The 25,146-nt window shown below is 41.1% G+C and overlaps 2 protein-coding genes across 4 annotated transcripts in view; one reads left to right on the forward strand and one right to left on the reverse strand.

Moving 5' to 3' along the window:
- Positions 1-3,047: 3,047 nt before the first annotated feature.
- mafk (v-maf avian musculoaponeurotic fibrosarcoma oncogene homolog K) lies at positions 3,048-15,939 on the reverse strand. 2 transcript variants are annotated; one of them, XM_035397325.1, is made up of 3 exons: positions 15,752-15,939; positions 4,273-4,351; positions 3,048-3,482 (listed from the first exon to the last, which is right to left on the reverse strand). In XM_035397325.1, the coding sequence occupies exons 1-3, from the start codon at positions 15,934-15,936 to the stop codon at positions 3,048-3,050; spliced, it is 699 nt and encodes a 232-aa protein (XP_035253216.1). In that variant the 5' UTR covers positions 15,937-15,939. The 2 variants fall into 2 exon arrangements, with proteins under 2 accessions (XP_035253216.1, XP_035253217.1); XM_035397326.1 differs by lacking the exon at positions 15,752-15,939 and adding an exon at positions 6,776-7,024.
- An 8,992-nt stretch (positions 15,940-24,931) lies between these two features.
- The window catches only part of ints1 (integrator complex subunit 1), a 32,582-nt gene continuing 32,367 nt past the window's right edge, over positions 24,932-25,146 (forward strand). For both annotated transcript variants that reach the window (XM_035398378.1, XM_035398379.1), the window contains exon 1: positions 24,932-25,056. The gene's annotated coding sequence lies outside the window, so the exon portion shown is untranslated. The remainder of the gene's footprint in view (positions 25,057-25,146) is intronic.

Below are 25,146 nucleotides of genomic sequence, written 5' to 3' on the forward strand. Positions count from 1 at the left end.
CATAAATCAAAGGCACCTGAAAAGGATAATTTTGTGGCATGAGCGTTGTTTCATGGGGAGTCCTGTCCCAGACAAAAAAAGGCCTTCTGTCTAATCAGTGTGAATTTTCAGAGTAGCACGTCAAGTGACTGCATTATCCAATCAAGGACAATCTTTGAAATCACATCCACTTTATTCATTTAGTCCAGTTGTCATTCAGCTTCTCTCAACAAAAACTGTAATGAGCAACATATGTGAAAATGTATCTGTCTAATAATTAGTCATAAATGTGCCCGTTCCTTTGGAGCGTTTACATTCTGATATGGAGTGTAGTGCTCTTATCAATGGCCACTGGATATATGATTATCCAAAGCATAACTCCTTGTCAATCATCCTGCAATATACTCTGAGAAATGCAGTTACTACCAAAGGTAATATGTCAAATAATATCACTATTTTAAGGGGGCAAGTTACATTATGAGTACTTCACTCCAAATGCATTGCATGTCAAGCAGCAAAGAAAAAACCTTACAAGTAATATTCAGATGTGATCATACACACAAAATGAATGTGGGAATAAAAAAATGGCAATTATAAGAACTCAGCCATGACCATTGTTAGCAAAGCAGTGGGCCAAACAGCAAAGTCCCCTGCAGCTCTGAAACATATCACCAGGGGGGCGATAAAGAGCAATTACCGCGGAATATGAGAGCCTCAAAGCACGACAACATCAATCAGTCTGACTCGGCAACGCGATGAAATTCCACCACCGGTCTACAGTAGCGTACTGGATTGAGGGAATAGCACGATAGCCGCTTTAAGCCTCTGACAAATTAAAGTTAATTAAATTTGCCATTAAAATCATTTCAATAAGTGCATTTAATTATAGTTTATAATACAATAATGATGTAAAATATAACAAAAAGTCTGTAGAGTTTGATAACTCTATGGAAACGGCCTACAATCATTGGCTCGAGTGAGTGAACAGTGCTTTTTCTAACAAAAGATGCAGGCATGTGCAACCCTCCATCCAGTACATTCATATAGATCAGTGGTTTGCATGATGAGACACAGAGTACGCTGCCAAGAACCAATGAATGCCAGCAGTGAGGGAGGTCTAGAACTGACTTCAGAATTCACACATCCTCTGGAAATATTTCAGAGTTCACATCATGTCCTCTCTTCCATTTCACTAGTTTTCAGAAGAAAGTTCTCTCAACAGCACTGGTGTCAAAACTCAGGACCTGGACGGCAGCGACATCTGCAGGTTTTCGTGATTTTCCTTCGGTCAGCAACGATTTTAGGCCTTGGAATCTAAGTGCGCGGACTCTTTAGCCAATCACTGAGTTTGATTGATCAGATAATTGCTGAAATTCCCCAAAAACCAGAAGAGACAGCGGAGTTTGACATCACTCCTACAATAGTGTCTGAGTCTAAATATGACCACATATTGGAAAAACGGTTCCAACACTGGCGGTGTCGAGTCTGGGGACCCAATGGCAGGAATGGTGTTCAGAGGCTGTAACTCTCCTCACAGTGGTGCGAACAGCAGTCGGAAGCTTGCTGGCTTTTTTTTTTTTTTTTGTGTGGTAAACGTAAAATAGCACAGAGCAGTTTAAATCTGTAATATACAGGTAATAACTGGATAAGGCTTACATCTCAAGATAGCGCATCTAATCTTATCACTTTATCCAATATGGATTACCCACCATGAAATATGAGATCAGTTGTGAGAGTTCAGAACTAGTAATCATAAAAAAGCAAGTGCTCTTCCTGTTAAGATAACGTACATCAAATGATCCCCCTTCCCCCCCCCCCCCCCACCCCCACCCCTAAGGCTATCATTACTTTAGGTTTGTAAAAAATATAGATCATATTGATTTATTATAGGCTTCAAACAGACCTTTATTCTGATTTTAATTTCAGAAAACAAATAGGCCTAATTTCACTCAGAGGTGCTAAAGGCATCCTCTGGTCATACAATATCCATTTCAAAAATATATCCCTGGCAAGTGCTTTTTAAACTTTTATACTGTGATTAAACAGCTGTGTATTAAGTGCCATGCAAAGATTAGTATTTCATATACGATAAATTAGCCAAGTCAAAGAAAGCTGGCCTCTTTTCCTATAGCTTTGCTTCCTGTCTAATTTAATTTTCTGTGTATAACACACTCCAACAAAAACACTAAAAAGTATTTAAATCTGTTCAATGAGACAGTGACAGCATGGAATTGGATGCATATATATATATATATATATATATATAGGAGTTATTGACTTGGTACTTCCAACTACGTACAACAGTTTCCTTGTCTGCTTATTAGCTAACTTTTGTTCAGAATTTTTTTTTAATGATTCTGAAACTGCATTAGAAATTGCATGATATTTACATGCTACTGACGTTTTTAGAGGACAGCCCTCAGTATACCGTCAGCGCCACGGTGGTCCCTCTCCTGTCGTTCACACCTACAGCAGCCTACAGTGAATGTGCGTCACAATGTACAGCTTTCGTTATGCGCTGTTTCGTCCATTAGCAACAGTTTCAGGTCGTCCAACAGTTATACGGTTTGAATGAAAGATTAGTACTCAATATGGTATTGCTCTACTACTAACCATACTATAATGGTAATATATTATTCTGTTCTCTATAGGAAAAACTAGAAACCACAGGCCCAGTCAAACCTGTCTCAACCCAGTGCTATCTTAGGTCAGGAGTACCCAACGTTGGTCCTGGAGAGTCACATGACTGGCTGGGTTTTCGTTTCTACCAAAAACATTAGCAACCAGTTCAGCCACGAGGAACTACTTTATCTAATCAATTAAGTACTGAATAGCCAGGGAAACTCTCCAGAATCAGGGCTGGCCACTCCTGCTCTTAGGTCGTATTAAGTATCTTGCTTATTAATAAGCACGCGGATCTGTTTTCGGGGGAGGGAGTAACATTGTAAACAGCTGCCTTGCCGGTGCGGGGAGGGGAGTTCGTTTTTCGAAGTCGGAGTAACGACAAGCGGCCAACCAACCCCCCCCCCCCCCCTTCCACAGACCCCGCCCCTCCCACCCCGCCAGCCCTAGGAAGGGGCGGAGAAAGGGGTGGAGCCAGGACCGCGGTTGGCCGACTTGACGATGGTGATGACGCTGGTGGCGCCCACCTTCCCGGGGGAGAGGGGAGAGCGGGTGACGCTGCGGGCGAAGCACTGCAGGGCCTCGTACTTGGCCCTCAGGGCGTCCAGCTCCAGCCGCATGCTGGCGTTCTCGCGGGCCAGCTTGTCCACCTCGCGCTGGAGCTCGGTCTTCTGCTTCTCCAGCTCCTCCTTCTGCGTCACGCGCTTGATGCGGCAGCTGGCCGCGTAGCCGCGGTTCTTCAGCGTCCGCCGCCGCTGCTTGAGCCGGGCCATGTCGTCCTTGTTCAGCCCGCGCAGGTGCTGGTTGAGCTCGCGCACCGACATAGCCACCAGCTCGTCATCGCTGAGCACCGGCGCGTTCTCGCCCGCCTCCTTCTTTACCTGGGGGGGGGTCAGTTGCACACCGTGAGACAGCCAAGAAAGCCTTGCGCCTTTCCACCATAAACTTTTCTCTAATCGCCGGCTTAATAAACAAACCTGGCATCTCGAAAATCGCAACTTCTCTAGAAACCGGAAACGCCATTTTTCTATCGTATAATATCGCATTTCATTAGTCAGTTTCAGTTACCAGGATTAGCGTTCAGTTCAGTTTGGGAAATTAATTTAAATGCAATTAATTATATGGAAAATCTCCGTAGAACATTACGGGCCATTTTAATTTCGCAAACTGAATTTAATTTTGTTCCACTCCCTGGTTTTACACTCTGTATCTAACCCTGTTAGATATAGTGCTTTGAATAAATGTTATTAATTACAGGGCCATGAAACATTAACATTTCCCTTCAGTAGCCCACTGATTTAGAAAGCGTTCTATAAAAAAAATGCAATAAAATGGAGATACAAGGTTATGTGAAAGTTTTTATCAATTTAGGCTGAGAGGATGCTAGTCTTGTGGCTGTCAATCCTCTTAGCATCAGAGCCCATTCTGTCTTTATTATCAAGCTTACTCAGCTTACAAATTGACCAAACCCTCGTTCTCATATTCTTATTAATAATTTTTATTTTTTATTTTTAACATGGAATAACACTTTCAGGCTTGTGTATGCTGCATGTAGACCATGTGTAACATTGAATATGTCCATACTGTTATACCCAATTGGTCAAGAATGGGACAGTAAAAATGTTCTTCATAGGCCTTATCGCCAGTGTGATCGCACGTACGTGTGCTTACCTTTAATGCCTTGCTCGCTTTACAATTAGACGTCATACCCTGCATGCATTCAGCTGGCCAGAATCCTTCAGACATATAGCTAGAAAACAAAATAGGGAGGGAGAGAGACACGGGCAAATTAAATTAGTTTCACTTTAAATCAACGTACGCTCAAAACGCAGTCTTCTAAAACAGATTTTAAATGAGTGGAATACAGAAGACTGTTACGCGTCTTTTTGTTTTGTTTTCGTAGTTTCTGAGGTGGCACTAGATCCAACGGCCCATTGCGTGGTTGGCCTAATGCACTTCATCCATTTTTTTTGCCCCGATCTGTTTATTTTCTGTTCAGGTTAATAAAACCACTTTTGCTTATGTTATCGTTGGGCTCCTGTACATTATATGTTCAGTCTCCAAAGAGCCTACGAGGGCATAACAAGGACAATAAATACTCATCTCAATTAAAGCATGCCTGCATTTTGGTGCGACAACTGAACATTCAGGTGTAAGCTGGCATCTGTGATACTGTGATGCACACACCGCTTCAATTGAATCAGCTGTTTATAACTGTTGTATAATTTAAAGTTGCCAGCAGATGTCAGTGTCGCGCCGTCACGCACAAGCCAGAGAAGGAAAGCTTCTGTTTACAGCTTCAGTGTTTTAGCACGCGGTTCAAGAGACTGCCCTGTAACTGGGGCAGGAATTGGTCCCCACAAGGCTGCTGTCTTTCTGTCTCGTCTCTCATCCCGGGCTATTTTTACGAGAGAGGTTTTTTTTGTCTGACCTCTCATCCCGGGCTATTTTAACCGGAGAGGTTTTTAATAGACATCGGTGCAGTTGATAATGAGCTTTGGAGACGTGCCATGCTGGAAACAAAGTGGCCACTCTGTCTTTTGAAACAGAGAGCTGCTGTCCACATTCCACTTCAGGACCCAATCTCCCCTGACCCGTGTCAATATGAGACCCCTGCTGTGGAGATGCCCAGAGCCTATGGCAGCAATAAAGGGGCGTGGGAGAGTAAAGTCACATGACTCTCCTAACATTAAAGAAGACCATAACCCTGGCGAACACATGGCATGAATTAAAAGCCTAATGCAGTTTAAAGACCTGAGGAGTGATATAGGCTTACCCAGCAGGTGGTCTTATCTGAAGGAATTGACACTACATACTATATTAAACACAAGGTCAGAGCACGCATGTGTACATCTATAAATGATATACTACCACATAAACGCAAATGATATAGGCTCCTGATTCATTTTTATCATCTTGACCCCATGATGTGATATTTTTCATTAATGAGTCTCATTTGACCACTGCAGTCAAGGAAATAATAGCATAATATATCAAACTATATTTATGTTAATAATTGTTAATAGCCTACTATGTGATTTATCTGTTCATATGTACAGCTGCTGGGTGAGTGAACGAGGTATGTTGCAGATTTAAGACTTGGTAAGAAAGAAAACCAGGCAGCCACAACCTATAAAAATATGATTGTGTGTCGTTTTGACCATAGAGTTTTCCCCACGGTCAAGAAGTAACACAACTGGACACTCATTTACTCAGCGCCAGTCCACATTTGTATTGTTCCCCAACATGGTGACTTTACGAATGAATGCAATGAATATGCAGTGACTGACAGCAATCTACATGCCAACAACATGCGCAGCCATTTTTCAGACCTTGAAATACAGGTTCGACTAAACATATATGCTCAAAAGTACAGTGGCAACAGCGCCAGGGACTGAAAAGGTTTCACAATTTTTACCCTTTAAAACTGCAGAATCTGCTGAAAGTATTTGTCAGTTTCATCTACATGAAAATATTGGCTTTATGTGTGTTAAGTTTATTAATTTCTTTAATGGAAAAAAAAACATCTGCGTGATTCGATATGTTTTTGTCAGGCTACGTTGTAATGTTTATAAGTTATTATTTCATATTGGCTCATTAAAAGGCTCTCTAGGCCACCTATTTTATTTCTGGGTATGATATGAAGAAAATGTGTAGCCCAAGAGAATAAAGATTAGATTGTATTATTATTATTATAATTATTATTATTCTGAAATGACGAGGAAGCGCTCAAGATAAGAAAGATTCCGATATTACCAAACTGGTTATCTGTGATCATAAAACTCAACGAATGTCTAAAAAATCTGGTCACGTCGAAATCCATGCGTCCCGTGATGTGATTCCAAGATAACAGTCATTTGCCAGTATTGTAAAAACTGGAATAACCATATCACCGTCACAAGTTAAAAACCGCAAACATGTTAATAGGCCATAGGTACAACGGCTATACAATGGCCTTCACGAGCTCCCCGTACATGTTAACTGCAAGAAGGTGAAACGTAGAACTGACGGCGGTAGAAAGCCGTGCAGATTTGCACACGAACAGATTGGAACATTCCAGAAGCTAAGTGTCATGGAGACATTGTTTCCCCCGCGCGGTCATTGTTGTATTTTTGCTCCGAGACGACGTTCGTTATCGGGTTCAGGGTTGTGGACTTGAAAGAGAAAGACCTACCCTGTTGCACTGGGCTATCCTGCCTGCATGTCCTCACTTAACTCTGGCCGTTATATTTAGCCGGTGCGATGACAGTCATTTTTGCCAGCTCGACGATTTGAGTGGAGCGATACTAGGCTACATTAGGCAGTGGATTATTCCCCGGCTCCACTGAGACGCGCTTAATGCATCCGGTGGACGGAACTTTGTTGGTTTATTCAAATGGAAAGCTAAAGTTTGCCCCATATTCAAAGAATTAAACATCCTCATAATGTAGCGTGCGTTATGTTTTATTACATTATTTATTTACTTAGCAAATTTCCTTAGCTGACGCTGACTTGCACATTTCACATTACAGCTGGATACATGAAATTCCCTAAAATTAGTGATGCACCTTGAATCAGTAAGAAGATTCGGTAGCCCGCCTCATCTATATATTCAGAATTTTAACTCTCATATCTGAGCGTCATGCTATGGTGTATCCATGTATGTTTCATTAGGTTTTTAAAAGTAAGTTTGGGCGATTCACATGTTGTACAGAAAAGGACGTACAAACATATCAAAGAGTAGCCTATTTCAAAGTTAATAATTCAATTTTCCCTTACAAGAAATTGCTCTCCTTTGCTTACAAAAAGAGATCAACTGTGAAATACACCAGTTTGGTTTAAGGCTGTTTACTAACAGTATAACTGGCTCATGCTATTTTGCAAATAGTTTGATCTTTGTAGTGTCAAACAGAAAGAGCTTCTTTAAAAGCAGGTATTAATGGATATTCCTCAGCATGGAGACTCTTGCTTATTTGGTTTTTATACATATAATGAGTGATGTGTCCTAAAATGTATTTGGAAATAATTCATAATCTAAATTCATTCCAGGCCTACAGTGGTAGAGAGCAGCCATCTTTAGAACTCATTCACAGGAACAGTAAGGAGAGCGGTATATTATAATGGAAGATGAACCGTCTTTGGCAGCATGTTTACATACACGTGTATATGTGGTCTCCTTTCAAGCACCAAGTTGTCCATCTGGTTTGCCTTGTGTAAACCGCATTGGTGATGTGTGTGCTTATTCATTTCCTTAAGTTACCATCAGGATGAGATAATTGTTTGACTAGCTCCAAAGGTACACCATATCTTGACATAATACAATGAAAGACGGTGTTAAATCACTCTTCCTCCCAAACAGTGAGGGAAAAAAATGCTTCTTAGTGATTTTAATTACTCATCGCCTGGCTGGGTATAATTTCACTATCCCCTGCGGACACTTTCCTGAAGTCGTATCTCCGTTCATCCGGTAAATTGTGCGTCAGGGAGCAAAATTTTCCTTGGTTCCGGGAAAAGGGAAAAGCCCGGGATACGCACATCACACGGCAAGCCGTCGACCAATCAGAACGCGGTGCGGAGGAGGGAGAGAGCAAGAGAAAATTCCTAGACAGCAGCTTGGCTCAGAGAGCCTGCTTTCGGAAAGGGTTGCATCAGGGGGGAGACCCTGTGTGTGGCTTTCCAGGCAATGCCCCGGAACCCCAGCACTGGAAAAACACCAACCCCCCCACCCCCCCCCCCCCCCCCCCCCCCCTCCCCGCGAGGGGCCTCGGATGTTACTGAAAAGTCTTAGAGGCCTCCTTGTTTCCTTGGAATTCCCTAATTCGCTGAGCTCTTCGCTTTCCAAACACCCCTCTCCCCCCCGCCCTCCAATCTTCTCTTTACCGCCTTTGAGCGGAAAAAAAAAAAAAACGCTGAAGCCCCGAGTCCCCTGCTTTTATTACGTCTTCCACAGAAACAGCAGGCGCGTTCTACGGCTCCGCGCCGCCTTCGACTCGCGGAGGCCCGAGAAACCCCCGGAACACCGGGCTCCTCCAGCTTCACTTTTCAGCGGGAGGAGAGGGAGAGTGCAGGGAGAGTCGCACAGACCTTTTTTTCTCAGAGCGAAGCCGTGGAAGACGGGCGGTGAATATTCGCACACAGTAAAATGCCCGACGTTAATTCAAACCTAACGGAGTACATCTTAGTCCAACAGGGACCATATGCACCCTGTGAGAATTTATTCAACACTGAATATTTTAATGCGCGCGCGCACACACACAGACACAGGCACTACACTTTAAGCAGGTCTACACTTTAGTGTAGACCTGCTTTCACTCACAACATACTTTGGGTTTACAAGCTATGGAGTGTCTAGAAGACAGAGACAATACCAGTGAAAAGTTTGGTTAGACATATTTAGCACGTACATAGCTGCCTTGCAGGGGAATTTTAATGTGCGCCCGACGCATTAGATTTATTTTTCCCCAAATAGTAATACAAGGTTTTCTGTTTTTGTTTTTTGTCTGGTAAATGATTCAAAATTGCAGAGTTCAACACTTGGTTCTTAGTGCCAAAAACACAAAAAGTTTTCAAGTGTGAAATTAAACCTCCCAACAGATTTGCAAAGAATGCGTGCAGAATTCCAATGTCTATCAGATATTTTACATAATCAGATCTGCATACTTTAAAACAAGGGCTACATTGCAATACTGAAAAATTAATGACTTCACTGAACCTAACAGGGAGATATATAAATATAACAGAGAGCAAATGAGGCAACCAGACACAGTCAGATAACAAGTCAACTTATTGCAGGAGTGGAGTTATTATTAGAGACACATAAAGCACGTATTTTCACCTTCACATATACGGTAGCCTAGCCTCTGACACTTTTTCAGGCTTCCGATTGGCTCTCGGCAAACACGGTCTTCTAAGCCTCGTGCTGCAGTCACACTGCAGGAAACGAAAACAGCCTGAGGTCTATATGTGAATGCAGGAAGTAAACTGGATAAAAATAAAATAACAAAAAAGTCTGACTGTCATGGGAGATGTGACGATTACGTCATCGCCCGGTATTGGGCCACGTAGGCTACATCATGCGGGCGGCAGCGGGGACGCAGACAGCCCATGTGTCCGGAGAGCTGACACGGCTGAACGTCGAGGGCGGCTCAAACACAAGAGGAGGCTTGTCCCGGGTTCGATCACGCGCGGTAACGCGCCAGCCTGACTCTTATTTTCCACAGAGACTTTCTTCCTTTTATACCTAAGTCATACCTCGAAACTGCCATTTCATTCTCTGTGGAGGAAAATAGGCAGTGTATTTTTGTTGTTTTTATAGCCAACTATATTTGATGAGAAACGATGAATGTCACTGAACTAAATAATATTACTCTTATTTAAAGAGAGTGCATAGTGTCAGAACCTCAATAGCTAAGTAAGTAGGCTGCAGGCCTAAGTTTCCAAGAAGTTGCAAAGCTAATGGAACATGAATAATAATTAAAAATATTTTTGACCAGCACCGGGTATCACAAAGTAGTTTTGAACCAAAGGAGCGGAGGAACATTTTTTTTTTTTTTTTTAATCATTATTATATTTTACACATTTATAAATGCATGTTGTCTTTCATTAATGTTCTTCAAAAAGCACTTTCAGTCTCACTCCATTCCTCACTTGGTGACATTTAACCTAATTGTGTATCCCCAAAAGCAAGCTAGCGTTCATATTCAAAGACCAGAAGACGGATAAAATAGGAACACAGAGGGGAAGGCTGGCCGTCCAGCCTGCCGTTTCGTTAGCTCAACGAGCACCGCGGTTCATCGCCAAATAACTATGCGCCCGCACGTCCACGGTTAGCGTAAACAGGTCCGAGAGTGGCAGGGCTCGCTCCGCCCACGCATGGCTGGCTTACCACGCCACCGCGAATACACAGCATTCCAGTGAGCGGAGCCTTGCTTAACCTTGACAGAGAAACTCCAGACAGAACCTGTGATCAAAGCTGCCCGCGGCTTATTTCGCCATCTCCACTGGGTACGCTGTACGGCGAGACTTCCAAACGTTGACAACGATCTTCAGAAGTCTTATTTTATCTTTTTTATTTGAATTTAAAATTATTTTTTTTATTTGTTATCTGGCATTGATTGCGTGACTCCCCCTCAAATAAGGGAAACAAAATGAACCATTAAAATATGAACAAGTCACTGGATGCAACAAGTCATTTTATAGCTTAGGTTCATTAATCAAACTTTCCATGCAGGGAGGTAGGCCTGTGTTCAGTTCCTAGACAAAATGACATTTATCACATTGGTTTTTTTTTTTAAAATGGTACAAGTTTTCCTTTTCAGTTGAAGCCAAGTCTATGCATATGCACGTTGTAGCCTAATAGATTAGTTATCAACTCTGCCAACTCTTTTGTAGGTTTTAATTCCTTCTGTCAGTTTTTATCGTGCTTTTTCAGTTCAGGAATTCCCTCAGCTGTAACATCAATATACAAGTCCATAACTTCTATCAGAGTGTAGCCAGTATTGTATTTTGGAAAAAAAATCCATAATTTAAATAACAGCTAATCTCAAATTTGCAAATACATAGACCAGGCAGTCAGTCACAAGATACAAACACTCATATTAAGACTTTCCAATTGATTGCTGAACTCTTCAAAACACTAACACAAGTTTTCAGCGAACTTATTTTGCATATTTGAAACACAAGAGTACTGACAGAGAATAGGTGAAGTCTCAATCAAAAAGAGTAGTTTGGAAAGTATGAACATATTTCTGAAACTTCTATAGCAATAATTATTATTGAGGATTTTGACATTCAAGGCAAGGCTTTTATGCAAATATGTCCAGTTTACTACTGTACATGAGCAATGTCAAACAAAACACAATAGGTCATATCGCAATTATGACCTATGTCTAACTGAAAGTGCTTTATTCTGCAATACTTAGTAGAGTGTGGATAATAGGAATCGGTGTATAATGACATTAAAAAATACTGTGAAAAACATTACAATCCATACAAAACAACAACACTGTTATGAAACACTTATGAACAATTCAAAGCCAGGTAATTAGCAAGAAAAAGACATTGTAATTACATTTAACCGAGTGCTAAATTATCTGATACCTTTGCAAGTTGTGAAACTCAACGGCCCCAAATGAGCATGTATGTACAGTAGCTATTACTTTGCGTCTTTACTTGCACAACATTACTACCCAGCTGTCACTGAAAGTGACAAAAAAACGTTGTGCAAGAACTGAAATATGTTAGTCTTTTGCAAACAAATCCTCGGGCAAAGCCAGGGATAAAGCTAACTTTGAGAGGGTTTCGTCTACACCATTGTCTCTGGCTCGCAGTGAGGATTTTCTGTGCTGAAAGGAGGGATAGAGAAGCCCCCATCCCCTCTTCAGATGTCTTCAGGTTTTGTACAACATTACGTAAAGGGAGAGCATAGCACAGTCGTGAGTCACGCTGTTTACTGGTGGTAACTCCAAGCACCGACAGCAAGGAATTACGTCCTCGCTACTGAAAAGAAAATCGTAAAAAAAAAAAAAAAAATAGCAATCTCAGAAAATCCAGGATGTTTTTACCGGACGGAAGGAAAAGCCTGAGGATGCGTGGAAGCGGTCAGCTTGGCCACAGGCTGAGGCCTATGGCTTAAACGGATGATGAGAGGAAGGCATCTGCTCCGCTCTACCTTCCAACCCGAGTCACGCAGACCAAATGGAATTCCAAGCACGCGAAGAACGGAGGAAAATATGACCATTTTTTTCACGAGGGGAAGCCAGTTCAGAGATTCACACAAACCCCAGGGGGTTGAGGAGCACAGAGCGCGGCAAACGCTAGCCAGTAGCGTTCGGTTTCTTTGTTTTCCATCCGCGCTCCATCCATGCGTGAATTGAGTTTGGAATTAAGCCATTACAGAGGGCTGGATTTACAACGACAAAAACAAACGCGGTCGTTGCTAATTACCGTGCCTTACATCTGAGGATGTAACGCCTTCGCGGGTGTGTACACATTCCTCTGGAATGATAGACAGGAAAGAGAACGTTCCATTGGTCAGGCAGAGCTGCACAAAACTGGTGGAAGGATGCCCTGGACTGAATCGGTGTCGCCTGCTGCCAAATCTCGCACACTAATTCCCTTTCCTCCGCGTTCCTAGACCATAAAGTGGTGAAGGAATTGGTCTTGGATCCATTAAGCCATTCGCTGAGGCGGGGAAATGCCACATGCAAATTCTGGGAAATGGCCCTAACGGCTTGTGACCATATGCTGAGTGCTGGAGAAGGGAGCGCATAACACCACGTGCTTGGGCATGTTCCCCTCTACTGCGCTGTTTTCACTGAGACGGCGGTAAATGTTTTGACAGCATTTTTTTTCTCTTCCTGAAAGTAGTTCAAGAAGCCGCCTCAGAAGGCATCATTTCGTTCATCGGACTGAGCCTTTGAATATGGGACGCGTTCGACCTAAACGGGATGGGCTGCAGCTGAGGGGGTTACTTTTGGACTTACTCCGAGAAAGAGAGACAGGCTAATGTACATTTCAAACATTGACCGCGTTGTGTTTTTAAGTATGCATGAAGCACTCCTCAGTCGTGTCATTGCACTTTCAGAGCAACTGTTTGCTTGTCTCTCTGAAACCACACTGATTATGGGAAGCCATTATCCATTACCACATAAACTGCTTTGATCTCATATTGGGAGTTTCATCGTGAATCTGGCCTCTTTGAAGAGTTGTGAGAATGATGCACATTCGTACAAAACGGCATTTCACGCGTCATTGTGAATGCTAACCTGAAAACCGCACTTTCTCCGATAATGCATGTGCTGCACTGCAGTGCCTGTTATGCGAATCTCATTCGATGATCGGCGAAATCCGTAAACTGATAAACTTTAACAAACAAAATGAAAAAAATCCTCCGCTGTGACCTCAGTCTCACTGCTCAGTTTCCTACGATAGTGCATTGCGCCAACGCGTTTATTTAAAAAGGAGCAGAAAGCAGGGAGGCGGAGGCCACCACAACAGACACTTTTTTTTTTTTTTTTTTTTTGCCAGTGACTCATATTCACCCTGTCAGAATAAAACCAGGCACGCACTGTACAACACCCCTAAACTTCTGTCAGTTTCTGATGAGAACTTGCTTCCACGTCTCCCACATAGACCACAATGACAGCAAAGGTCAAAAGGCAAATAATTTGATCGCCGGCCAGAGACATAGAATCAGTGCAGAAATATGACAGCAGCTGTGGTTGTGTGCGTGCGTGTGCGCGTGCGTGTTTTACTTCTTTATCCTCTGCCAATTTCTCTAAATCTAGAAATCAGAATGAAAGTTTGGTAGCAGGCTTTTTTTTTTTTTTTTTTTTTTTTTTGAATAGGGTAGCGCTTTCTCAAATTCTCCGACAGCGAGGAACTGCAACGGTTCGAGATTCGAGGCCAAGATCGCAGGTGCTTACTTTGATATTTCTACATTAAAATATACAGTTTATTCAAGGCTAGTCAAGCAAGCCTAATATGGCAAACATAAATGTCTGAACTGTAATACTGGTCTCCAGTTCTTCGAAATGGAGCATTCCTTCAGACCGCACTTACACACTTGCTTGTGCCACAACACTATAACATCCTCCACTGCCCTGTGCAATATTCTCCTCACCAATGATTGACATATCAAATCATGGTCCACAGGCCACCTGCATCTTTCAGATTTAATGAAACGGCGGAGGAAAAACCTGCCATGTGTCACAATTAAATGAATCATATATCAAACATGACTCACCTTTCCTACAGAGGAGTAGCTTATTGCTGTAGTAAAAGCATTTGGACCAGAACACACACACACACACACACACACACACACACACACACACACACACACACACACACGCACGATGACACCCACAGCAAATGAAAATTGGTGTAGGGCTGATCTTATCTTAGAGCCTTTTTCCATCCATCAGAACACTTCTGATGAGGTCCTCACATATGCGAACACAAATTGCATCCCATAGAAGTCAAACATATTGCTGACTTCCCAGCACTGTGAATAAATAGTCACTATTGAGATGGGTTAACTATTAATGATTTCTTTATGGGAAATCAATGAGATTACCATAACAAACTCGGCATTCCAATAGGTATCACAACATTTAAATTTACATGTATTTATTATTATTATTATTATTATTATTATTATTATATTACACACGTAAGTGTTAGTCTGCGATTCTTTCACATTCAAACCGTATTAATCGCCTGTAGCCCAATCTTAAATTAAAACATCAGGTCGTCTGTCGTCACTGAAACGTCTGAAGCTGTTCAAAGCCGAATGGCGTTTTATTCGTGCATTTACTTGCCCGCATACGGATCACTGGGCTACTCTCCGCTGCTCAACACAATCCAGTTCAGTCTATGACACCACGCCTCCCTGCTCCAAATCTCCCGAAATTATCAACGCACGGGGACACTTGTTATAGGAAAACGCTCTACTACTACATTTTGCCACGATTCGAACAGTGGACAGACGCCTCATACTTCATTCTTTATGGCCGACCCCTTTCCGCTTTCTTCTTGGTGGGTCTCCTTGAATATCGTGCCCTTTGTCCTAGAATTCCCAAAAGCAGACCACGTGTTGTTTTCTTATGGCGTAATGTAAAAAAAAACCTACCTTACCGACTTTCTTAGGCTATATTTATGTTAGCTAATATTGTAACGCAAATTTAGCAACGCCATAAGTTAAAATTCATCACAATAATGCAAAAGCAGTCTCATGACTTGAAAATATTTTTTCTCCCACCGCATGTTTTCATAAGTAGTCAAATTTATCAAACTGGTGTCCAAAATGTTAACTTAAATAGAAAAAAATAATGGATGTATTTAAGCCAAAAGCTACCAGAATTTGTGTCGTTTATTACGATTAATTCATAGATTATATGATCCTTCTAACACGTGTTCACGTAAGTACCCTATGATAAGACCTGAGGTTTTGTTATTACAAAACTTTGCCAAAATACTTTTTTTATATGTCGCCTGTTGTCTGTAATCAGAAGTTGATCACCATTTAGGTTCACTTGTCTTTACTAATCTTGCGATCCCATGCTCCCCACATATATTGTCCCTACATTCTTAGAATCTCACGTAAACATCAGCACCTTAAGCAGGAATTTCAAAATACGGTAACTATCAAAAAGCTCGTACACCTTACCTTGTGAACGCGGATAGCTTGTGTCGGGATTGCGCAATTCTCGAGCTGTGATCGGTTACGAGCCGGGCTTTGTTGTTACAACCGGGAGAACGCTTCCAGCACCGAACCGAAATGTATCCCAAATCTAAATTAACTACAAAACAACAACAATGTATCAGCATTCCACTCTGTGCTTCCGCAAGCATTCACGTCACTGACTCCTCGTGACCGCCCCCTCCATTCATGAAAATAACTTTATGCTGACGTCAGCCAGGCGGGAAACTAGGGAAGCCAGAAATAGCCAGAGGAGGTAGACGCAGCTGGCGAATACTTTCAGAGAAGTTGTTATATTAGATTTCGTGTGACCAGGGCTAAGTCTTCTTTGTTAATACTGTCCTTAAGACAGTCGGCATCTGGGGTCTCTAATAAAATTCCCACAGATGTGTTGGCAGGTTGCCTGTTCACAGGGTCACTTACATTAAACCACGTGTTGTCATTTTAGAGAAAGCCACTTTACCACACAGAAGAGAAACGAGTTCCCGTTGGCAAGGGAACTTGAACTTGGGCTGTACCCTTTCCCCAACTCTGCTGACTACAATCTACTTTTATCTGCAGGCTACTTAGTGATGTCAGATTTGTCTTTTCTGTTGGTGGTGCTCATGTGCTCAGACAAGGTATAATTTTTCCTGAGACCATGGTCCAGAATGCAACAGTTAGCGTTCAGTAAATTTAGCTCTTCTAATATCAGAGGAAATGGACAAAGGGGACAGGAGATACATTTTAATATATGCCATATGACCAATAGTGTCTGGACACCCCTTGGTCTGGGGCTGTTTTTCATGGTTTGGGCTTGGCCCCTTAGTTCCAGTGAATGCAGATCTTAATGCTACAGCATACAATGGCATTCTAGACGATTCTGTCCTTCCCATGCAACAGTTTGGGGAAGGCCCTTTCCTGTTTTAGAATGACAATGCCCCCGAGCACACAGCGAGGTCCATATAGAAATGGGTTTGTCAAGATTGTGTGGAAGAACTTGACTGACTTGCACAGAGCCCTGACTTCAACCCCATCCAACACCTTTGGGATCAATTGGAAAGCCAACTGTGAGCCAGGGCTAATCACCAAATCGGTGCCCAACCTCACTAATGCTCTTCTGGCTGAATGGAAACAAATGCCTGCAGCAATGCTCCAACATCTAGTATGAAACCTTCCCAGAAGAGTGGAGGTTGTTATAGCAGCAAAGGGTGAACCAACTCCATATTAATTCCCATAATTTTAGATGTGAGGTTGGATGGCAGGTGTCCACATACTTTTGGCCATGTAGTGTAGCTGCAGACATCAATATTTTCATCTAAAATGGAAACTGGTGGTATTGCATCCGAAGTGAAACCATACAAGTAACATGGCAGCCAGAAATCTATGTTAATGCAAAACAAATGTAGAAGCATTGGCTGTCCTTACTGTTCCATTCCATCCAGATGCCACACATCACAAAGTGTTGCCAGACCTCACCGCAAACTGGTATGCCAATCTACCATAGGCTACCGTGTCCACATGCCCAGGGCTACCACAGGAAGAAGCTAACTTTGCTTATTGCTGTGCTTGTTAAATAAAGGGAGTTTTTAGGTTATAATGGTGCTTTTGTGTTCCCTTCACTGCACAGCAGAATAAATGTGCCAATGACTTTTCCATGCTGTTCCCTGGCCTCTCCACCTCAATGTCCTTAGGGCACGAGTATGGAGGGAACATGACATCACCCACGGTCTGAGAGGAACGCCCTGTCCGAGCGAGCACAACGTGTTCTTCTCACAGAAAATTATCGTCAAATTCTTCCATCTTGGACCGCATAGCAGGAGTAGGAGAGTTTAGCGTTAGGGCATAAACTGTGAGGACTTGATGTTTTGTGTCCGTCGGTGAACACCAGCGCCATCTCTGGTTTCTGATTCCACCTGCTGCTGTTACACACTACACCCGTGGTTCTTAAACTCAGCCCTGGGGATCCCTTGGTATGCCAGTTTTTGTTCCAGCCACAATTGAAATCCCAGTGTTTTAACAAGCTGTTCATTTTCCCTGTTAGATGCTTTTCATATTTTGAGGGATTATTTACCCTCTTAAGCCATGTTTTCCCAGAAGTATCTATGCATACCATGAAGAATAAATGTCTCATATTCACATTGTGCTTATTGTACTGTATTACAAATAACTACATAAAAACTGTTAAAAGGTTACCTGAGGTGAATCAATAGGCTCCTAATTGGTAAGTGTGGATACCTGGCCACTAAAACCAACTATTTACTATATAATGAAGCATTAAAAGACAAAACAAATGATGATGAAAAATTATGAAAGAACTTAAGTACGCGTGTTTAATGACCTTAACTGAGCAAGAGACTGGCTGTAACAAAAACCAGCGTACACAGGGGTCCCCAGGACCGAGTCTGAGAACTGCTGCTCTCACTCCACAAACGCTGCCAGCAGCTGTGGTATGAAGCCTGGGTTCACAGCTTCTGCCCTGGGGGACCCCTACGTTTGCTGGGCTTCATTCAAACTGCTGAATTGGAACAGGCTGCTAGCTGTTCTAAATTGGACACATTTAATGTTTATTGAGGGATGATTAACCCTTTTTTGTCAAAGTACCACATTATGTCAGAAATAACTGCATGTCACAAAGACTGATTGTCCTGTTCTTTCTTTTAGTCCGTAAGATCAATGAACATTTTTTTTTCTGTAATAGGCCTTATGGTAATGATTTTTTTAGAAAGAGGTTAAATTTTTTAATCGATCAGATTATATACTGACAGGCGACATTAGTGAAGCCATCATTGCTGGGAGTGTGGATACCTGTTCACCGAAGCTAACACAGTAGAGGTATTCAAAGACAAAGTAAATAGCAGCAAACCAAATTGTATTAATAGGTTTAAGGGAAGAAACGTGAAATAAGTTCTACATGAGTTTTCAACAACCTTATCTGATCTAGACAGTGGGTGTTTCGAATGGACATACACAGTGGTCTCCCAGGACCAGTTCTGGCTGCCAGTGGCATAGTGGTTAGGTTTAATTCTCTCAATAGTGTAAGTGACTGAATAAGTTTCTCCCTCTTCACTTTCACTGATGTGTGAGTTCTGGTGGAAAATGTCTGCCATGCATCACCCAGGTGGGAGCCACACATTGGTAATCAAGGTAAATTTCTCCCTTTCACTGTGCAGCTCTCTGTGCATCTTGAATAGCTCTATGGTGCCTCGTGAAAGTATTCAGAACCTTTGAAGAAAGTTACAAAATTCTTCTGGATTACCGGTCCAACAATGGTAACTGGAATATTGAAACATTTTTATATTTTTTGTTCCTTCTTCCTAATTTATGAAGCTGCATTACTTTATCTCTAACTTCCATAGAATGCTCTATAGTCTTTGTTTTCACACATTTGTGGCAATGGCAATGGTATGGTAATTCTGTCCTCATTAGGGCTAATTTTCATCTGTGTAAACTTGGAACTTCTAGAGCACGGGGGTTGAATACTGGTGCAAACAGAATATTTCAGTTTTTTTATTATTATTATTATTATTTATGTTTTTTGTATTTATTTGCAAACATAAACCATTGTTATGTTAAATTAATTTATTTTGAGTTTCATTGTTTTAAATTAAATATGGCACAGAATGATATTTCAGAGTATCATTTGCAGGTCTGTACAATGCGAAAATTGTTAAGGGCCTGAATACTTTTTCAAGACACCGTAAATCCAATCCTTTTGACTTTTACCCAGAAGGCTGCAGGCTTGAATCCCCGTGACATCCAGAGCAATGCTTCACTTGGAATCGCTTCAGGAAAATATTCAGCTGCATGAATGTCAAGGGACAAAATGTGAAGTGTGCAAGTTTGTATGGATGAAAAATGTCTACTAAGAAATTCAATACAGTACTGTTTTTTAATGAAGAAAATCCTAATGTTGCAATGTCGATACTGAGATTTGTGCAGTTCTGCTATTGTAGGCTGCGATTGTGTCATCTCAATTTCTGTAAATGGGTTATTAACGAAACACTGTGTTGCCTTTGAAGTGTTATACAGGAGCTTCCTTCTCCATTCTCTGTCAGTTATTTTGCACTTGTTCATAAAGGATACATTTTTGTTGCATTACTAATTTCCTCCAAAAGGAACTGACTAATGTGTAATGGAGTCTGTTCTACCTGGGAACAAAGCCATGAGGGCCCGTTTAAAAGCAATGCCACCGATGAGTCATCGTTGTGTTTTTTTGAAACGGGCCTGTGAGTGCGATTTCTCTCTGGGATGTGGGAGATTTTCATAGTCTGTGTATGTAAAGATGAGAGACGAGAGGTTCTTGGGGAGGTGAATAATCAGTTAAGCCTTTGTGTCGTCGATGGCTCATTCTAAATTGTCGCTAAAAAACCTGCTCCAGTGTGCGCTGTGGTACCCACATGTAAAGTCTAGGCTCGATGTGTGCTGTGCGTCAATATTCTGTTCAACTGACATTTTCTCAATAAAGAGCGAATCCTACCGTGACTTTGTTTATTAGCACTGAGATGCTGTGTGCCGGGTGATACTAATCTACTGGGGGTTGTCTTGTATTGAACTAGCATTGTAGACTAGTGCAAAGGGTATTGTATTGGTATGTTACAAAAAAATGAAAAGAACAAAGAAAGGAGCCAAAAGGCTTCAGATGTGCATCAAAGCATAGAAAGAATTCCTTCTTAAAGCACAAATTCATATGAAATGTGTCCTACAGATGTTGCATTCCACAAAACCCAGTTTTCTTCTGATCCTCAGCTGGTGAAATCCAAGATGTATATACGTCTTTGTCGGGCATGGCCGCGGATCTGGAAGGGAGATGTATACCTGCAGGCTTTAGGTGAGGTGGTACGACAGGGAGGATCAGAAAGGCTGTCAGCCCTAAGGAGCCGGTTCATTTGATTGCATGCTGTGTGTTTTTCCTGCCTTCTTCACAAGCAAGTGCGTTTCCATTCAACGCTTCCATTCCATCTTTCCGTGTGCCACCTATGGCAATGACGCTGGGAAGTGAAGGATTCTGGGATGTGGTGAATGGCGCAAATGCTAACGGCATACCCCATTACTTGTCCTTAACGAAGGTCTGCGTTTTGTTTGCATACGCGTGTTGTTTTTTCATGGCATGTGATTCACTTTCAGGATGTGCTGTGCCGTGACATCGTCGGTGTGGACAGTAGGGGATTTCACCTTTGACCCCTACACTTTTGCCACATTGTAAGATGCAGCTGAAAGTCAGTATTGCTTGACTGTACGTCATGGTCTTGGAATTTTCTCTTGCTGACATAGCAGATAATAAGTGTCAGTTTCATGCTGCCAATTGTGCTTGGGTTTACATTTTTCAAATGGTTTCAGGTTTATTGTTTCTGATGACATATCTACGACTGTCTCTGGGCTACCGTAGAAAGAGGAAGCTGGTAACCTACCTGCTTTCTTTAGTTTTCTCTTACCAGTTCTGTATTAGTGTCATTTCTTTGAATGTGTTCTGCTCAGTGTGCCCTCTGTTTAGCTTGGGTTTCGTAAATAGCCTTTAGTCTGAAACAACACTCCAAATGGAGAAAATATGAGTCAGTTGCTTTGGTTTGTTATTATAAAGGTCAAAGCTATTTTAATTTCACATTTGTACCTTCTCCTCATAATGTCCTACTGATTTAACCATAAGCTTTTCTGTCTACTAAAAGTACTAAAGTTGATTCATTTCAAATGCCACATGTGGCGTGTTGCTTGTGTACTGTAGAACCAATTACTGATGGGAGACTGAGTATAATTTGGCTGGGGCTATTATAGGATATCTGTGAGTAATTGACTTGGGCCATTCAGTGAGTTTTAGTGCGAAGAACAATGCCTTCCTATTGTTTCAGTTAAGTCAAAAAAATTGCCAGTGAACTTTCCATTGCAGCACTACCTAATTTGCAGTTCAAGAAGCCTCACTCTACTGTTAAATCAGGCCCACTACAGGCCCAGGTTTCCATTAACCATAATGTTCTAAGCTTTGGTGGCATATTCACAGAGTGCAACTTGGTAGCACCCTCTCATGAGAAACTGACCACAAAACTCCTAAGCACATTTTCAGTTTCAATATCAGACACCCACTGTGAAATTTATTACAGGAAGTCCCACGAAATAATGAAAGAATAATTGGAGAAGGACACCTCACAATGAAACTGAAGGGTTGTGATTCTCAGTCTCATGACTTGACTTTTGCCAGCTTTCACTTTTACCAACCAGTGTAAGTTAGACATGTCTTCGTGTACATTAGAGCACTATTGAACAATTCAATCAGTTGAAAGAACAACTCAAAATACTTTCCTCATTTTACCAAGGATATGTAAATGCAAATATTATGACGGAATATTTGTAATACCTTTATTACCATATTTCAGATCATTTTTATCCTCAGCAAACCAGTTACATTTAATTTGAAATTTAATTTGAAAAATGTGTTTCAGTTGTGCTCAAGTTTCAATATTACTTTTGTTTTGCAATTAAATTTCTCCATTCAGACATGACAAAGTTTTGCTTGTTGATTAAAAATATTTAATCAGTTTCACTTTAAAATATAATTTTATAAGATTAAGATTTAAAAAATTAGTCTGCTTTCAAGGAAACTTGAAAAGTTTGGTGGTGACTTACATGTTATCTCCTAGTGACAATAATTAGGTTGCATCTTTCCCTACATATTTGTTGTACAGTATGAATGCTTTGACCTGGACAACAGGCACAGCTTTAGCCTTGCATCGCATTTCTTTGTACGTGAATAAAGTTTTGAATGACAATAGCCATCAGTTGGAAACTGAATCACACTCTGAGGCACTGGAGACTACAAAAACTGGCCCAAATAGCACCATCCAGTGTTTCTAAAGGGAAACTGCAACTCAGACTTGATGCCACACGTGCCGTGCTTACTAAAATGTTTTCGGCACACAAAAGCAATGTTTCTTACATGTTCAAAGCATCTATTTCTTTATATTATCTTTGAATTCACACCTCCTCAAACATTTTCTAGAGATTTTCTAGAAACGGAGATTCTCAGTCTTCTTTTTTCGTGTATCCCATCATTTCCTAGAATTTTTCATTTATTCCTCTTTAAGGGGACAGCCAATCATAGTCCGGTTATTCCAACAACATAAAATGGAATTATATCGAATTATTTATCCCTCTATTAAATGTTCAAAGTAACTGTAAATGATGTCCAACAATAGTTGGAATCTGTGTGTCAACACGTTTGTAACTACTTTTCAAACTTTGCAACATAAAAAATATTAAACATAACCTTGCTTAAAATTCCTGATTTTTGCACATACATATAATTGCAGATTCTTGCACATATCCTTACTTAAAATGTTAAAATGCTAGATATTTGTAAAGAAGCTTGGTAGGTCATAGGAATCTACGCAGCAATCTATGGTCTAATACAAAGTAACAGGAATATTCAGTCATTCATAGCAACCATAACCATGTAAACACATACCAATACTTTCACTCAGTTATTAAATTCACATGTTTTTCAGTGTGCTTTGCCATGTGTGCTTTGTGGTGTTCTCCTTCAATCACACGTTTTTGTTTTCTTTAGTCTGGCAGATCCGTCTGTGACTGTGTCCAAGCCTGACATCATTCTACAACACAGTCCTGGGATGTCTCTTAGAAACTCAATTCCTTTCAGTGAAAATAAAGGGTCATTTGCCTCAGACACACAAAGTCTCAAAACTCACATGGCTCATTAGGCTCATTTTTACTTGCTGTGGATAATGTACAGCATTTCAGACTTTATTGTGTCAAAATAAATAAATAAATATAATTGTCTACTTTTCACTATTTGTTTTATGTAATGGAGAAAGAGTTACACAGTGTTATATGATATAGCAGCACCTCTAAGACATACACATCCTTACTGAAAGCTATGAAACCTAATCAGCCCACGGGGGGCTTTAGTGCCAATGTAGCCAGATATAACTGTTTTCCGGGGAATGTTCGGACCAGAACTGCTTGTAAACGAAACTGATGAAAATGTATTGTACTTTTTAAAGAATGCTTTTGTCCCCTTTCTATTTACAGGTGTAGCTCAACCATGGAGGTCAATAGATCTTTACTAGCAGCTGTTAGAGTAAACGAGCTTCAGAATGCCAGACCTTTTTGTTGCTGGCCTCTTTTGATATTTTTTTCCCACTGTTTCAGGATGTCAACACTTGTAAAGCACCAGTGTGCTAAGGTATTTCATTCAGCTGTGGAGATGATGTCTGACCTTCATTGTCATTCCTTGTTACTATATGCATCAAAGCAAATAAGGCCAGTTATTGCAGTTTAAATAATGCCTGGTTTCTATGAGAGGCATATATTTTTCCAGTTCAGTACACTCTGGAAATTATTTTATAAAGTGGATAGAATGAATCTGGGGCAACCTCAGCTGTGTTTCGGCTCTTGTAGGTCAATTATTTACGTGTACACTACTTTTCCATTAAGAGGGTGTGTTGCTGACTATGTAGGCAAAACTAAGCTGTTATTTTGTTTTAATTTCTTAACGGTTGAGTTGAGTCATCCAGTGCCTCAGATCTGTCAGATGTTCCCTGTAGCCACCTACTTCCCCCCATGGCACTGTGCTTGCATCAGATGACATTTTGTTTTTTGGCAGGTTGTTATTTATTTTTTTCCTGCCCCCCCCCCCCCCCCCCCCCCACAGAAAATAAATAAATAAAAATAATAAATAAATAAATAAATAAATAAATAAATAAATAAATAAAATTGTGCAGAACAGCACGTGAGCTAAAGATACTGTCAAATAAGCCCCTAGTACATACGCAAACAAATATGACTTTCATATTGTTTCAGTTAATCCTCACTACATGTGTAATGTCGTTAATAGTGTAATTGCAGGATAAATATACTGCGCGCGGTGAACAGCATTGCGACTCATCTGAATACGCAGTCACCACCAGGTTAGATTAAATGTCGCTTTATATACAACAGGGAGGCTACACCACTGATCTATGTACTACACTGGGATGACGCACATTTCATCTGCGATAAAACGTCGTGCTATTTTTCTACGTATACATTATGAATACTTTTGATCTCTGCACTTTAACTGTATCTACCGTTTTCAACAAGTAATACCAAAGATATAATGTGTATAATTAGTAATCGAGTTTGTGGCTTGGCAGCGACTTCCGTTTTCTTTTTAAGCGAAAGTTGTAAGTTCCGGTCGTTTTATTCCGGGGTAAAAGGTTACTGTTTCTCAATCCCCGAAAAAATATGTCGCTGTAGCTGGTGAAGTAACCAGTTAGTAAAATAACTGAGCCTGCATATCCTGGGTAAGCAAAACTACTTATCCGTTGTTTATTTAGAATTCATTTATTTCATCTACTTGCAATGTTATTTGCTACCTTGCTTATTATTAACTG

Source organism: Anguilla anguilla, chromosome 17 (genome assembly GCF_013347855.1).
Source record: "Anguilla anguilla isolate fAngAng1 chromosome 17, fAngAng1.pri, whole genome shotgun sequence".
In the NCBI taxonomy this organism is placed as follows: Eukaryota; Metazoa; Chordata; class Actinopteri; order Anguilliformes; family Anguillidae; genus Anguilla; species Anguilla anguilla.